Source organism: Heterodontus francisci, chromosome 31 (assembly GCF_036365525.1).
Source record: "Heterodontus francisci isolate sHetFra1 chromosome 31, sHetFra1.hap1, whole genome shotgun sequence".
NCBI classification, from domain to species: Eukaryota; Metazoa; Chordata; class Chondrichthyes; order Heterodontiformes; family Heterodontidae; genus Heterodontus; species Heterodontus francisci.
In genome coordinates this window covers 39845341-39860650 of record NC_090401.1, presented here as the reverse complement: position 1 = coordinate 39860650, position 15310 = coordinate 39845341, and the positions used below count along the sequence as shown (strand labels likewise).

General features: G+C 42.2%; 1 protein-coding gene across 2 annotated transcripts in view; it reads left to right on the top strand.

Moving 5' to 3' along the window:
* The window catches only part of rhd (Rh blood group, D antigen), a 43018-nt gene extending 34267 nt beyond the window's left edge, over positions 1-8751 (top strand). Inside the window, exons 9-10 of one of the 2 annotated variants that reach the window (XR_010968902.1) lie at positions 2596-2834; positions 6884-6957. Coding sequence is in view for 1 of the 2 variants with exons in the window: in XM_068011352.1 (XP_067867453.1) it covers positions 6884-6957; positions 8461-8487 (101 nt within the window). In the remaining variant the exon portion in view is untranslated. Of the gene's footprint in view, positions 1-2595; positions 2835-6883; positions 6958-8460 lie in introns of those variants that run through there. The other variant, XM_068011352.1, reaches the window with a different exon arrangement.
* Positions 8752-15310: the final 6559 nt, after the last annotated feature.

Sequence of the window (15310 nt, the reverse complement as noted above, 5' to 3'; positions counted from 1 at the left end):
AGCAGCTTCCTGATTCAGTATTATCTCAGACAATGTATTTAGCAACTGAGCCATATCAGGTATGCAACTTTAATAAAGGAGCACAATAGCTCCATCTACTGGTCATGTAGGTCATTGCACCAGTGTCTCTTTCAATAGCATAGTTTTAGAGTCAGAGAGAGATACAGCGATGAAACAGGCCCTTCGGCCCACAGAGTCTGTGCCGACCAACAACCACCCATTTATACTAATCCTACATTAATCCCATATTTTAGTGGGTGATGGATGTGTCAATAAAATTACAATTCTTTTAAAAAAACTGTTCTTTTAACAATCTTTATCAAAGTTTGGAAGAATGTCCTTCAGGGAAAGGGGTCTGTCCCCTCCACCCAGTCTAGCCTACTTGTGACTTTAATCCCACACTTAGTGATTGATTTTTAATGCCCTCTGTAGTGGTTTAGCAGATCGTAAGTAATTTGAAGGTAAATCCACATTTGATATGTGGGAGGCTTTTAAAGAGAGGTTGATTAGCGTGCAGGAGAAACATGTTCCTGTGAAAATGAGGGGTAGAAATGGCAAGATTAGGGAACCATGGATGACAGGTGAAATTGTGAGACTAGCTAAGAGGAAAAAGGAAGCATACATAAGGTCTAGGCGGCTGCAGAAAGACGAAGCTTTGAAAGAATATCGGGATTGTAGGCACAATCTGAAACGAGGAATTAAGAGGGCTAAAAGGGGTCATGAAATATCTTTAGCAAACAGGGTTAAGGAAAATCCCAAAGCCTTTTATTCATATATAAGGAGCAAGAGAGTAACTAGAGAAAGGATTGGCCCACTCAAGGACAAAGGAGGAAAGTTATGCGTGGAGTCAGAGAAAATGGGTGAGATTCTAAACGAGTACTTTGCATCGGTATTCACTGAGGAGAGGGACATGACGGATGTTGAGGTTAGGGACAGATGTTTGATTACTCTAGGTCAAGTCGGCATAAGGAGGGAGAAAGTGTTGGGTATTCTAAAAGGCATTAAGGTGGACAAGTCCCCAGGTCCGGATGGAATCTATCCCAGGTTACTGTGGGAAGCGAGAGAGGAAATAGTTGGGGCCTTAACAGATATTTTTGCAACATCCTTAAACACTGGTGAGGTCCCGGAGGACTGGAGAATTGCTAATGTTGTCCCCTTGTTTAAGAAGGGTAGCAGGGATAATCCAGGTAATTATAGACCGGTGAGCCTGACGTCAGTGGTAGGGAAGCTGCTGGAGAAGATACTGAGGGATAGGATCTACTCCCATCTGGAAGAAAATGGGCTTATCAGTGATAGGCAACATGGTTTTGTGCAGGGAAGGTCATGTCTTACCAACTTAATAGAATTCTTTGAGGATGTGACAAAGTTGATTGATGAGGGAAGGGCTGTAGATGTCATATACATGGACTTCAGTAAGGCGTTTGATAAGGTTCCCCATGGTAGGCTGATGGAGAAAGTGAAGGCGCATGGGGTCCAAGGTGTACTAGCTAGATGGATAAAGAACTGGCTGGGCAACAGGAGACAGAGAGTAGCAGTGGAAGGGAGTTTCTCAAAATGGAGACATGTGACCAGTGGTGTTCCACAGGGATCCATGCTGGGACCACTGTTGTTTGTGATATACATAAATGATTTGGAGGAAAGTATAGGTGGTCTGATTAGCAAGTTTGCAGACGACACTAAGATTGGTGGAGTAGCAGATACTGAAGGGGACTGTCAGAGAATACAGCAGAATATAGATAGACAGGAGAGTTGGGCAGAAAAATGGCAGATGGAGTTCAATGAGGGCAAATGCGAGGTGATGCATTTTGGAAGATCCAATTCAAGAGTGAACTACACAGTAAATGGAAAAGTCCTGGGGAAAATTGATGTACAGAGAGATTTGGGTGTTCAGGTCCATTGTTCCCTGAAGGTGGCAACGCAGGTCAATAGAGTGGTCAAGAAGGCATACGGCATGCTTTCCTTCATCGGACGGGGTATTGAGTACAAGAGTTGGCAGGTCATGTTGCAGTTGTATAGGACTTTGGTTCGGCCACATTTGGAATACTGCGTGCAGTTCTGGTCGCCACATTACCAAAAGGATGTGGATGCTTTGGAAAGGGTGCAGAGGAGATTCACCAGGATGTTGCCTGGTATGGAGGGCGCTAGCTATGAAGAGAGGTTGAGTAGATTAGGATTATTTTCATTAGAAAGACGGAGGTTGAGGGGGGACCTGATTGAGGTGTACAAAATCATGAGAGGTATAGACAGAGTGGATAGCAAGAAGCTTTTTCCCAGAGTGGGGGATTCAATTACAAGGGGACACGAGTTCAAAGTGAAAGGGGAAAAGTTTAGGGGGGATATGCGTGGAAATTTCTTTACGCAGAGGGTGGTGGGTGCATGGAACGCTTTACCAGCGGAGGTGGTAGACGCGGGCACGATAGCGTCTTTTAAGATGCATCTAGACAGATACATGAATGGGCAGGAAGTAAAGAGATACAGACCCTTAGAAAATAGGCGACAGGTTTAGATAGAGGATTTGGATCGGCGTAGGCTTGGAGGGCCGAAGGGCCTATTCCTGTGCTGTAATTTTATTTGTTCTTTGTTCTTGTACTACAGAACTCAATGATATGAAGAAAATTAGGCAGACCTATTGGTGATGACTCAGCCCAATCAAACATGCAAAGTCCTCTTCACCAACATTTGGTGGCCAAGTTGGGAGAGCTGTTCTATAGACTAGTCGAGCAACAGCCTAATATTGTCATACTCACAGAATCATATCATTCAGCCTCCATCAAGGCAGCAAAGTATCCCTGCTTCAATGCAGAGTGTCGTGGACTGGCAAAATAGGTTAAAAGGTAAAATGGTAGAGAAGTAGTGGCTGATAATTAAGGAGATATTTCATAACTCTCAACAAAGATATACTTAATTGAGGAAGAAAGGATGCACCATCTGTGGCTAAAAAGGAAGTTACGGGTGGTATCAAATTGAAAGAAAAGGTGTACAATGCCGTGAAGATTAGTGGTAGGTTCGAAGATTGGGCAAATTTTAGAAACCAGCAAAGGATGACTAAAAAATAATAAATAGTGAGAAATTGGAGAAAACTAGCAAGAAATATAAAAACAGACAGTAAAAGCTTCTACAAATATATAAAAAGGAAAAAAAGTAGCTAAAGTGAGCATTGGTCCCTTCGAGTGTGAGACTGGGGAATTAATAATGGGAAAGGAGGAAATGGCAGAGGCTTTGAACAAGTATTTTGTATCCACCTTCACAGTAGAAGAATCAAAAAGCATCCCAAAAGTAGTAGAAAATCAGGAGGCAAAAGAAGGGGAGGAATTTAAAACAATCACTATCACACTAGAGAAAAAGTAATGTGAATATTAATGGGACTAAAGGCTGATATGTCCCCTGGACCTGATGGCCTGCATCCAAGGGTCTAAAGGAAGTGGCTGCAGAGATAGTGATGCATTGGTTGTAATCTTCCAAAATTCCCTAGATTCTGGACAGGTGTAACACCTCTACTCAAGAAAGGAGGGAGACAGAAAGCAAGAAACTATAGGCCAGTTAGCCTAATGTCTGTCGTTGGAAAAATGCTAGAATTGAAAGTGAGTGGGCAAAAATTTGACAGATGGAGTATAATGTGGGAAAATATGAGGTTGTCTACTTTGGCAGCAAGAATAGAAAAGCAGAACATTATTTACATGGAGAGTGATTGCAGAATGCAGCAGTACTGAGGGACCTGGGTGCCCTTGTACATGAATCACAAAAGGTCTGCATGCAAGTAAAGCAAGTAATTAGGAAGGTAAATGGAATGTTGGCCTTTTTTGCAAGGGGAATGGAGTATAAAAGTAGGGAAGTCTTGCTATAACTGTACAGGGCATTGGTGAGACTGCACCTAAAGTACTGTGTACAGTTTTCTCACCTTATTTAAGGGGTTTACTGACCTTTTTTAAAAAGACCGCCGGAAAACCCAGTATCTGTTCGATGTTGGGAAGCACGTTCCTGCTTCAGCAGCTGTCAGCCGTGAAACTCAGCGTGATGTTTTGAACAAACTGATTGAGCACAAAGCTGCAGTGCAGTGTACTCCCGCTCAGTGCAACTGTCAGAGAGAGAGAGGTGGGGGTGGTGGTAGGGAACAGAGAGAGGGGGGGGGGAACAAAGAAAGAGGGGGACAGAGAGAGAGAGGGGAAAACAGAGAGAGAGGGGAAATAGAGAAGGGGAACAGAGAGAGGGAGTAGTGGGGACGGTGGGGGGGGGAAACAAAGAGAGAGAGGGGGAAACAGAGAGAGAGGGGAAATAGAGAGAGGGGGGAAAGACAGAGAGGGAACACAAAGAGAGAGGGGAAAACAAAGAGAGAGGGGAGAAAGCAGAGAGAGGGGAGAAAGCAGAGAGAGGGGAGAAAGCAGAGAGAGGGGGAAAAGACAGAGGGGGAAAACAAAGAAGGGGAACAGAAAGTATGGGGGAAAACAGAGAGAGAGAGGGGGAACAGAGAGAGAGGGGGAATGGGGGGGGTGCGAACACAGACAGGGAGGATGGCACAGAGAGGGAGGAACAACACAGAGAGGGGGGATCAGAGGGAGAGACCTAGAGAGAGATCAAGATCAGTCCTGACAGATGGATATCCATCCAGAGTACTCTGCATCGCTACGTCAAGTGTGCAGGCAGAGATTGACTACTTATGCAAGCAAAACCAATGCCTGGTATGTCACTAAATCAGTTTTCAATATAGTGACGAGAATGTAAGTTAATAAATTAGTTTTATTTAAAGTTTCTTCACAAAAATGCACATTTGCTGTTGTTTTTCTTAGTAAGATAAATTTTTAATGCCCTCATCTCTTCGAAATTTGCTCACCGGCCCCCAACCCGGGCCGAGCAAGAATCGTAATGCGGTCCTCCGCCCGAAAGGGTTGGACAGCCTTGTTTTAGAATGAGGTATAATCCATGTGAAACTACTGTACAGGCCCGCCAGCATGTGAAACATTTAAAGCAACAGGCTGTAGATAGAGCTAGGCAGTTCCACAATTAACAGATCAGAGCAGAGCTTTGTAACTCTACAACATTTGATCAAATGGTGGTACACAACCAGGAGGTGGAGTGTCCATGGACACCACTATCCACAACAATAGTAGAGCCCAACATATGAGTGCTAGAGACAAGGCAAGTGTTTTCAAGTATCGTCGGCCACAGTACCGTGTGGATGAACTCACTCAACATCCTCCCAAGGTCCCCACCATCATACCAGTGTCTGGCCAATTTAGTTCAATCTACATGACATTATGAAGTAGCTGAGTGCACAAAGACTATGGGCCCTGAAACACCCTGGCTGCAGTGTAAAAGACCTGTGTACCAGAGCTAGTTGTTCCTCTAACCAAGCTGTTCCAGTACAGCTATAACATTGGTGTCTACCCGGAAGATTTCCCAAGTGTGTGCTAGCCACAACAAATCTAACATGTACCACCTGAATAGCAACCTCACAATCATATGCAAATTAATTGTAAGAGTCATCAATAGTGCCACAAGTGACACCTATTCACCTATAACTTGTTCACTAATTCTTAGTTCAGATTTTACCAAAACTGTTTGGCGACAGATCTCATTATAACCTTAACCGAGACATTGAGGTGAGCTAAATTCCAGAAGAGAGGTGTGAATAGGTGCCTTCAACATCAAGGCAGCATTTGACCAGTGTGGCACCAAGGATCCCCAACAAAACTGAAGTCAATGAAGACCAAAAGGAAAACTCTCTGGTGGCTAGAGTCATACTAGTCTCAAAAGAAGAGGGTTGTGGTTGACATCACAGCCCCAAATCATCACTGCAGGTGTTCCTCAAGGAAGCATTCTCAGCCCACTTACCTGCTACTGCCTCATCAATAGTCATCTCTCTGTCAGAGCAACTTTGAATAGACAATAAATGTAGCCTTGACAATGTTCCCCACATCCTGAGAACTAAGAAATAACTATCAGTAGTTAATAACAGTATTTAAAATATATTTTTTTCTTTATATTGAATTTAGCATTTCCTCTTATCTTGGAAAGACAAATATCCTGATAAGTTCAAATTTGAATCTGGCTTTGAATCATCCAAAGATGAATCTAAACATCAGACTCCCATTCCTCAGCATTAATCTCTTCCCAAATGATATGTAGCCCAGAAAAACACATGATGCATGCCTGTTAAATCTTTTTCTTTTTGGAATATTAGACGTATTCCATGATGTGATAGAAGATCTTCCTGAAACTACTGTCTTGCAATTAAGACATTTAAAAGCCCATCATTTTGTTTTTACCAATAGCAAATGATAACGACATCCAAGGTATTTTCCTCATCTGTTCATGAGCATTGTGAAGAGCCCAATGTAGAAAACCACACCTCACTAGTGCTATGCTGCAGACATAGACACAAATAAAAGGACTTAAAAGTGCCCACAGGATTAATTCACTTGGAAAAAGAGAATTGAATTATGTAGTGCTTTATCATGTTTTCCAGAAATGTCTCAAGGCATCTCATATATTGTGGCCTGCTTTGAAATGCAGTGGCTGTTATATAGGCAAATGTTAGTCATTTTGAATACAGAAAAATCCCACAAACAGTAATGAAATGAATGGTCTGTTATTCTGGTTGATTTTGGCTGAGGGAAAAATGTTGACCAGAATGCTAGGAACTGGCTCTCTGCTCTTCCTGGAGTATTACAACATCGATTTCAAGTACCAGAACGGATAGATGGAGCCTCAGTTTAACATCTTATCCAAATTATGACACCTCTGACAATGCAGCACTCCCTCAGTATAGCACTGGAGTGTCAGTTTAGATACTTAAGCCTTGAGTGGAACTTGAGTATTTTTAAAACGATAAAGTGTCTGCCTTTAAAGATGCAACCTTAGCAACTTTCCCTTTTTTTGTTTACAGGTTTTATTCTCAAGTTAAATATTTGGAAGCAGCCCCCTGATTTAAAATGCTACGACGACCAAGCATATTTGGTGGTAAGGAGGAACCTACCAGTGCACAACAGAAGTTCCCTATTTCCCTTTGGGTTAATTATTGAGTTAATTATGCTAAATGACATTTTACTCGAGTTCAAATCATCACTGAATGAGTATTTTATGAATAATTATTGACTGGTGGACGTAATATATTGTGCAGCACCACTGTTTTGGAGGTGAATTTTCCATTCTTTTGTTTTTCTGCCTGAGAACTTATCAGTTACAACCAGTATTTTAAACAATATCGTTTGGGCAGAATTCTACTGTTCTATTATCTTCCTATTTCTCCTTTTTTTGGCCTCAATGGGTGATGCACCCTCTGGACCCAAATCAGTGGGCAAACTACTTGCTCCCAGGCCTTCAATTAAATTGCTGTTGAGCCAGAGTAGAAGGCAGCCCAATATGATTGTCTCTCCCTCTTTCTGGGGAGTTACCTTACCTCATTTTACATCTGTCAATAGTGGTGCAGCTGAGGTCAGGAATTCATTAGGATGGGCAAGTGAACCAGCATTCCCTGGCACTGTGCATTGGTACTATTGCTCAAGTCCACTGTCATTCTTAACAATGAATTTGAACAAGACTATCTGATTTAGTGGTTCTCAAACTTTGTTAGGCTGGGCCCCACCAGAAATCTCTGAACTTCTAACATTCTTTTACCGAAGGATACTGATAGCAATCTTTGCAAAAATAATGACAATGAAATTCATCTTAAGTAGGCAATAACACATCAACAGCCTGTTTACATTCTGTCCAAATTTCTTTCCCATTGACTTTAATATATCTGCCCCTTCACTACTCTTTGTCTCTCTACTTCCACTTTTCTTTCTCTGTCCCTCCTCCACTTCTCTTTCTCTCTTCACTTCTGTGGTTCTTTCTCTCCAAGGAATGGACTGCTAAAGAAAAGGTAAGCTACATTCTAGATGTAGCACCACCAGAGCAAAGCAATTCCACTGGGCTGCAGGTTAATTGCACAAATGCTGCCCATACCTGCAGATTCAAGCCATAGAATTGATAAGTGGCAAAAGGTATCAGTTTATCAGTAAACTATTCTGTAAATCATTGGAAAAGCCAGGGTTGTCTCTAAGAAAATCAGACTTGGTGGTCCACCAAGGATTTCCTCAGTGAAACTAAAATAACACTAAGCCTTTTAAATAATCACCTCTGGCTTTAATCTAAAATGTAACATGCCTTCTCATTTTAAATGACAATGCCACAGGCATCAAATATTTTTTAACTAAGCACTGGTTTATCTTCACAAGCTGAAATCTTTCAAATTATAATGTTATAGATTAAGATGTCTGCAATTTCAAATGACACAAAAGCCAAAGTAACTGTAAGATGAGTGAACTGCTGTACATCAACCTTTCATTAAATCTAGTTTCTTTTTCTGAGAAGTACTCTAAAAGAACTATTAATATGTTTTGCTCTGCGGACTCATGTCTGCTGTAAGCTGCATTGAAAGTAGTTAACAGTAGAACTGATTCAATTTTTTTTCTTATATAGTTTCCACACCTAGCAACTACAATCTGAGGACATTCACCAACATCGCTCCTATTTTGAAACAAGAGACCAGAGATTAACAATCATTTCAAAAATGTGGAACTAATTTCACAAAAAGTGTTCAAAGGAAAAGAACAAAAATCTATTGAATTTTAGCAAAGGATTAATGTAATGAGAAGCGTGTTCAGTCCATGTTGAAAACCCACTGGATTGGGAAGGCCATTTGTCAAAATTCTCTTGCTTATGCGTTATTTGGTTCTTTTTGTTTTTTGATTAAATATTGTATTGAATGTTTGCAAGTATGCATTTCTTGATCATGTGAAAACTTTTAACCTAGCCTTGCTAATAGTTGAAGAAATTTTAAATGAGTAAATATTCAGTAAAAAGTGAGCTCCTCTCATGGAGCATTTGGCAAATGTATTACACAATGTGGAACAATGCCACATAGACCAAGAAGGTTCCAGGTTCAATCCATAGTCAGTGCTGAGTTAGATGATTTCAACCAGGTCAATAGGGTTCTGCACTGACCTCAGTGCCTCTTGCAAAGGAATGCAAAAAGCAGATAGGTTTTCCATTCCTGATCACTATCTAGCGATTCCTGATGGAAATTTGTTTTTAATTTGTTTGTGGGATGTGAGCATCACTGGCTAGGCCAGCATTTATTGCCTATCCCTAACTGCCCTTGAGAAGGTGGTGGTAAGCTGGTTTCTTGAACTGCTGCAGTCCTTGGGGTGTAGGTATATCCACAGTGCTGTTAGGAAGCGTGTTCCACGATTTTGACCCAGCGACAGTGAAGGAACGGCAATATAGTTCCAAGTCAGGATGGTGTGTGACTTGGAGGGGAACTTGCAGGTGGTGGTGTTCCCAGGCATCTGCTGCCCTAGTCCTTCTAGCTGGTAGAGGTCGTGAGTTTGGAAGGTGCTGTTGAAGGAGCCTTGGTGCATTGCAGCAGTGCATCTTGTAGATGGTACACACTGCTGCTACTATGTGTCCGTGGTGATGGGAGTGAATGTTGAAGGTGGTGGATGGGTTGCCAATCAAGCGGGCTGCTTTGTCCTGGATGTTGTCGAGCTTCTTAAGTGTTGTTGGAGCTGCACCCATCCAGGCAAGTGGAGGGTATTCCATCACACTCCTGACTTGTACCTTGTAGATGGTGGGCAGGCTTTGGGGAGACAGGAGGTGAGTTACTCGCCACAGGATTCCCGGCCTTGGACGTGCTCTTGTCGCCACAGCATTTATGTGGCTGGTCCAGTTCAGTTTCTGGTCAATGGTAACCCCAGGATGTTGATCGGGGATTCAGCGATGGCATTGAAGGTCAAGGGGAGATGGTGAGATTCTCTCTTGTTTGAGATAGTCATTGCCTGGCATTTGTGTGGTGCAAATGTTACTTGCCACTTATCTGCCCAAGCCTGGATGTTGTTCAGGTCTTGCTGCATATGGACATGAGCTGCTTCAATATTTGAGGAGTCACGAATGGTACTGAACATTGTGCAATCATCAGTGAACATTTCCACTTCTGACCTCATGGCAGAGGGAAGATCATTGATGGTGCAATTGAGGCCTAGGACACTACCCTGAGGAACTCCTGTCTGTGAATGAGAAAAATCAAGGTTGGCTGTTGTACCCCTCACATTCAAACAACCTGCCAATGCCTACTTTCTGGGCTCAAAGATGGAGAATGGTCATTTGGGAACATTGCTTGGAGGTTGATTCATTAGAGAGCAGAGACTTCACAAATTTATCTTCCTGTGTAAAGCTTTGTGGGCCGGGAACATATATCAGCAATTTGGGCAAGAAGGTCAGCACATACCATGTGTTTTTCAATTTTTTCAACGTAGTTTCCATATTTGGAAACCGCAATCCGCAGAAACTGAGCACACCATAAACGGACAGAATGTCTGAATTTCTGACATGTTCCGTTGCACGTGAAGCTCCTCACGAGGTGCACAAATTCCTAAAATCTATCTTTATATTTCTACATCAGATCTTCTCCGTTTCTTTTAAGTAAAACCATTTTTAAATTGAAAATATTTTATAGGTGTTCTCAATACAACCAGAAGTAGGATAAGACTCAATAATGTCCGTTCACAAGCCTGAAAAATCCACAAATCCACTTGAGTTTTCACCCAGCATCACTTGTGGAAATATTTATATCTCATTTCTATCTACAACATCCAAAGAACAAAGAACAGTACAGCACAGGAACAGGCCATTTGGCCCTCCAAGCCTGCTGGGGTCATTCTCCTTGGAACAGAGAAGGCTGAGGGGAGATCTTGATTGAAATGTACAAAATTTTGAGGGGCCTGGATAGAGTGGAGGTGAAAGGCCTATTTACCTTAGCAGAGAGGTCAGTAACTAGGTGGCATAGATTTAAAGTGATTGGTCGAAAAATTAGAGGGGAGTTGAGGAAACCTTTTTTCACCCAGAAGGTGTTGGGGTCTGGAACTCACTGCCTGAAAGGGTATTTGAGGCAGAAACCCTCAACTCATTAAAAAGGAGTCTGGATGTGCACCTCAAGTGTCATAATCTGCAGGGCGACGGACCAAATGCTGGAAGTTCGGCTTGGAATGGGTGGATCGTTTTTCAGCCAGCACAGATATGATGGGCCAAGTGACCTCTTTCTGTGCCTTAAACATCCTATGATTCTATAGAGTTTTTGTATAGGTTGGCAGAACCAAGCCTTAACAACCCCTCACAAGTGTACACAGGATTACCAGCACTGACCACCTCCAGGCGCTTACCCATTGTCTCTCAAGACAAGGAGGCCAAAGAAGATGATCAACCAGCTAAAACTTTGCAACTGCTCAGAGCTACTTTCTGATAGATGTCCACTTATGTCCACTCAACATATTAGATTATTTGGAGCTAAGTGAAAAGGGTTGGCAAGGAGGGTACTGGAAGGATCAGTACTTGGGCCTCAGCTATTTACAATCTAGATTAATGACTTGGATGAAGGGACTCTGTGTGATGATACAAAGTGGGAAAGTAAGTGGTGAGGAGGACCTTAAAAAGGCTGCAAAGGGATATATTCAGGTTGGGTGAGTGGGCAATAACATGGCAGGTGGAATACAATGTGGGAAAGTGACGTTATCCACTTTGGTAGGAAAAATAAAAAAGCAGATGGTATGAAGACCCCACCTGCCAAGACTGAGGCATATTAATTTTGTCATATGAAACATTAATTTTAAACTGTTGCTGGACTGAAGATATGAATTGTTTAAAGAGATCAGCAGTGACTGGAAAAATTTGCATACTAAGAGACAGTTGCCTGGAGAGACAATAGAATGGCTTCCTTATCCAATTAACCCAAATGGATTTTGATCACTCGACATTGAATGTGGAACAAGCCAGCATTCCTTCCCCAACCCCCTTCCCCCACTGCAGGTGTCTACTAAGATGAAAGGAACCCACAAAAACGCAGGAGAGTTTGTTAAAAAAACTAGTCATATGACTAACCTGCTGACCCAGGTTTGGTTTTGAACTGCTCACATAACAGTTTGGGTCAGACTACAACTGAACTTGAAGAAAGAGCCTGGCTCGCTCTCCCTCTCATGAATTTCCAGATCCACTGAAGACACAAACCTTAAGAGAGAAGACTCCTACATCGAAACAAGTTTGAAAGCGTTCACTGGGCCCCAATGAAACGGCAAGATTTACCTGCAATCAAAGACTCTACATGGAACTCAAAGGACAATAAATAAACCCCAGCTATTGCTTCAAACTTTTCCCCTTTATTCTTTCTACTTTTCTGTCTCTATCTGCGTGTGTGTTTATCGCGTATGCATGCTAGAGTGGTCGTGTCGCGTATTCAGTCGTTTTAACCGAATTACAGTTTTAAGGTTAATAAACCTCCACCTTTCTCGTTTAAATCTAAGAAAACCTGTCTGATTGATGTCTTTGCCTTATAATTGGAGAGTAGTGAACAAGGTGTACATTAATGATTTAGACATGAATATAGGAGGTATGATAAGTAAGTTTGCAGATGACACGAAAATTGGTGCTGTTGTAAATAGTGAGGAGGAAATCCTTAGATTACAAGGAGATATAGATGGGCTGGTAAGATGGGCGGAGCAGTGGCAAATGGAATTTAATCCCGAGAACTGTGAGGTAATGCATTTTGGGAGGACTAACAAGGCAAGGGAATATACAATGGATAGTAGGACCCTAGGAAGTACAGATGTCAGAGGGACCTTGGTGTACTTGTCCATTGATCACTGAAGGCAGCAGCACAGGTAGATAAGGTGGTTAGGAAGGCATATGGGATACTTGCCTCTACTAGCCAAGGCATAGAATATAAGAGCAGGGAGATTATGATGGAGCTGTATAAAACTAGTTAGGCCACAGCTGGAGTACTGTGTACAGTTCTGGGCACCACATTATAGGATGTGATTGCAGTGAAGAAGGTGCAGAGGAGATTCACCAGGATGTTCCTGGGCTGGAGCATTTCAGCTATGAAGAGAGACTGAAAAGGCTAGGGTTGTTTTCCTTGGAGCAGAGAAGGCTGAGGGGGGACATGATTGAGCTGTACAAGATTATGAGGGGCATTGATAGGTTAGATAGGAAGAAACTTTTTCCCTTAGCAAAGGGGTCAAGAACCAGGGGGGCATAGATTTAGGGTAAGGGGTAGGAAGCTTAGAGGGGATTTGAGGAAAAAAAATTTCACCCAGAGGGTGGTTGGAATCTGGAATGCACTGCCTGAAGTGGTGGTGGAGGCAGGAACCCTCACAGCATTTAAGAAGTATTTAGATGAGCATACGAAACGCCATAGCATACAAGGCTACAGGCCAAGTGCAGGAATATGGGACTAGAATAGTTGGGTGCTTGATGGCCAGCACAGACATGATGGGCCGAAGGGCCTGTTGCTGTGCCGTATGACACTATGGATTCACTGAGGGGGAGCTAAAAACAGCGTTTTAAAAATTAAACCCTGTTACAGTTAAAGCAGGTAAAGGCTGAGAGGAAACCCTAGACCCCTTTCTCACCTGGTCGTAACAGAATTATTTTTGAATGGCGAGAGACTGGAAAATGTTTGCATTCAGAGAGACCTGGGTATCCTTGTACATGAATCAAAAAATTAACATTGCACATCCAGCAAGGAATTAGAAAAGCAAATGTACGTTAGCTTTTATTGCCAAGGGATTTGAGTAGAACAGTAAAGAAGTCTTACTACAATTGTACAGAGCCTTGGTAGGCCACACCAGGACTACTGTGTACAAGTTTGGTCCCTTTACCCAGGGGCATACTTGCCCTAGAGAGAGTGCAACTAAGGTTCTCTAGACTAGTTCCTGGAATGAGAGGATTGTCCTTTAGAGGAGAGACTGAGTAGACTAGCCCTACATTCCCTGGAGTTTAGAAGAATGAGAGGCAATCGAATTGAAACATAAAATTCTTAAAAGGGTAGATGCTGAGAAAATGTTGCCCTTGACTGGGGAACCGAGAACACGGGGTCAGTCTCAGAATAAGAGGTTGGCCATTTAGGTCTGAGATGAAGAGAAATTACTCCTTTCAGAGGGCTGTGTATCTTTGGAATTTTTTTTTAAACCACACAAACATGTAGATGCTCAACCATTGAGTATATTCAAGACAGAAAATCAATAGATTTTTGGGTACTAATGGAATCAAGATATATGGGGATAGTGTGGGAAGGTGGAGTTGAGGTAGACAAGCCATGATCTTGTTGAATGGCAAAGCAGGCTTGAAGGCCCAAATGGCCTACTCCAGCTCCTATTTCTTATGTTCTTATGTCCTCATCGACAACCCCTCAATGTTCCATTAATGATTCAGACTGGCTGGTAAATTATTAAAAATGCCCTGGAGGACTATGGATCTACCTGGTTCAGGTTATCGGATGACAAAGTTGATCACTCTTCCCAAAGGGTTCATTTAGTTTCAGACTTCCACTGGTGGACATCTTGAAACCACTGAACAAATTTACTTGAAATTAGTCACCTGGATATATCAGATTACTAATCTAAGATGGTCTTCATCTTTCCATCCGCAGTGCAATTCTCAGGAAGGATAATCAGGGGGTGATAGCAACAGTAACATAAAGCTTGCCGTTATGCTCATTTTGCAGCACAAAGCTGCTAGTTAGCATCAGCAAAATATCTGAACCCATTAGGAGGACTGATCATTTTCCAAGTTGGGCCTTCTGCTATGGAATGCTCACCACTCTTACAAAATTCCAGGTCCCATTATATTCATCAATCAAGGGCTGATTATATACCCCCAAAATTCCAGTAATATATGAATTTTTTTTTGTACAGACCATCTTAGTAGATGGGAAATCTGAGAATTGGCTGAAGTGCTCTTTATAGAATCTGAAGAGATTTTTCTTAAAATGAAAGAATCTGGGTATTGCTGCCACATTTTCAATCTCTGTCTTCATATACGAATCCCAATAGTAGCACTTCCACCTACTAACAGTAGCAGCGAAGAGATTGGCTTTGCCAAACCACCTCTTACAAATACAAAACCAAAATACTATAGATGCTGGAAATCTGAAATAAAAAACTGAAAATGCTGAAAATACTCAGCACAATTGTTTCTCTCTTCACAAATGCTACTCGAGTTAACGCTTCATATGCAATTCTAAACCAGGACAGGTGAAAAAGCAGTTCCCAAATCCCTACAGCCAATACATTGACCTGCCGATGCAAGAGCAAAACTAAATAGCGACCCCTTATTCTGAGACTTTGACCCTGTGTTCTAGATTCACCTTCTTGTGAGGAAGCAATGTTTGTTGTTGACTCAATCATATGACCAAGATAAAGCATTCACTGTGCAGAGTATGTACATAGGCCCTTAGTTCATCTTCCATGGCACAGCACATCAGGTAGTTCTAAATATTACA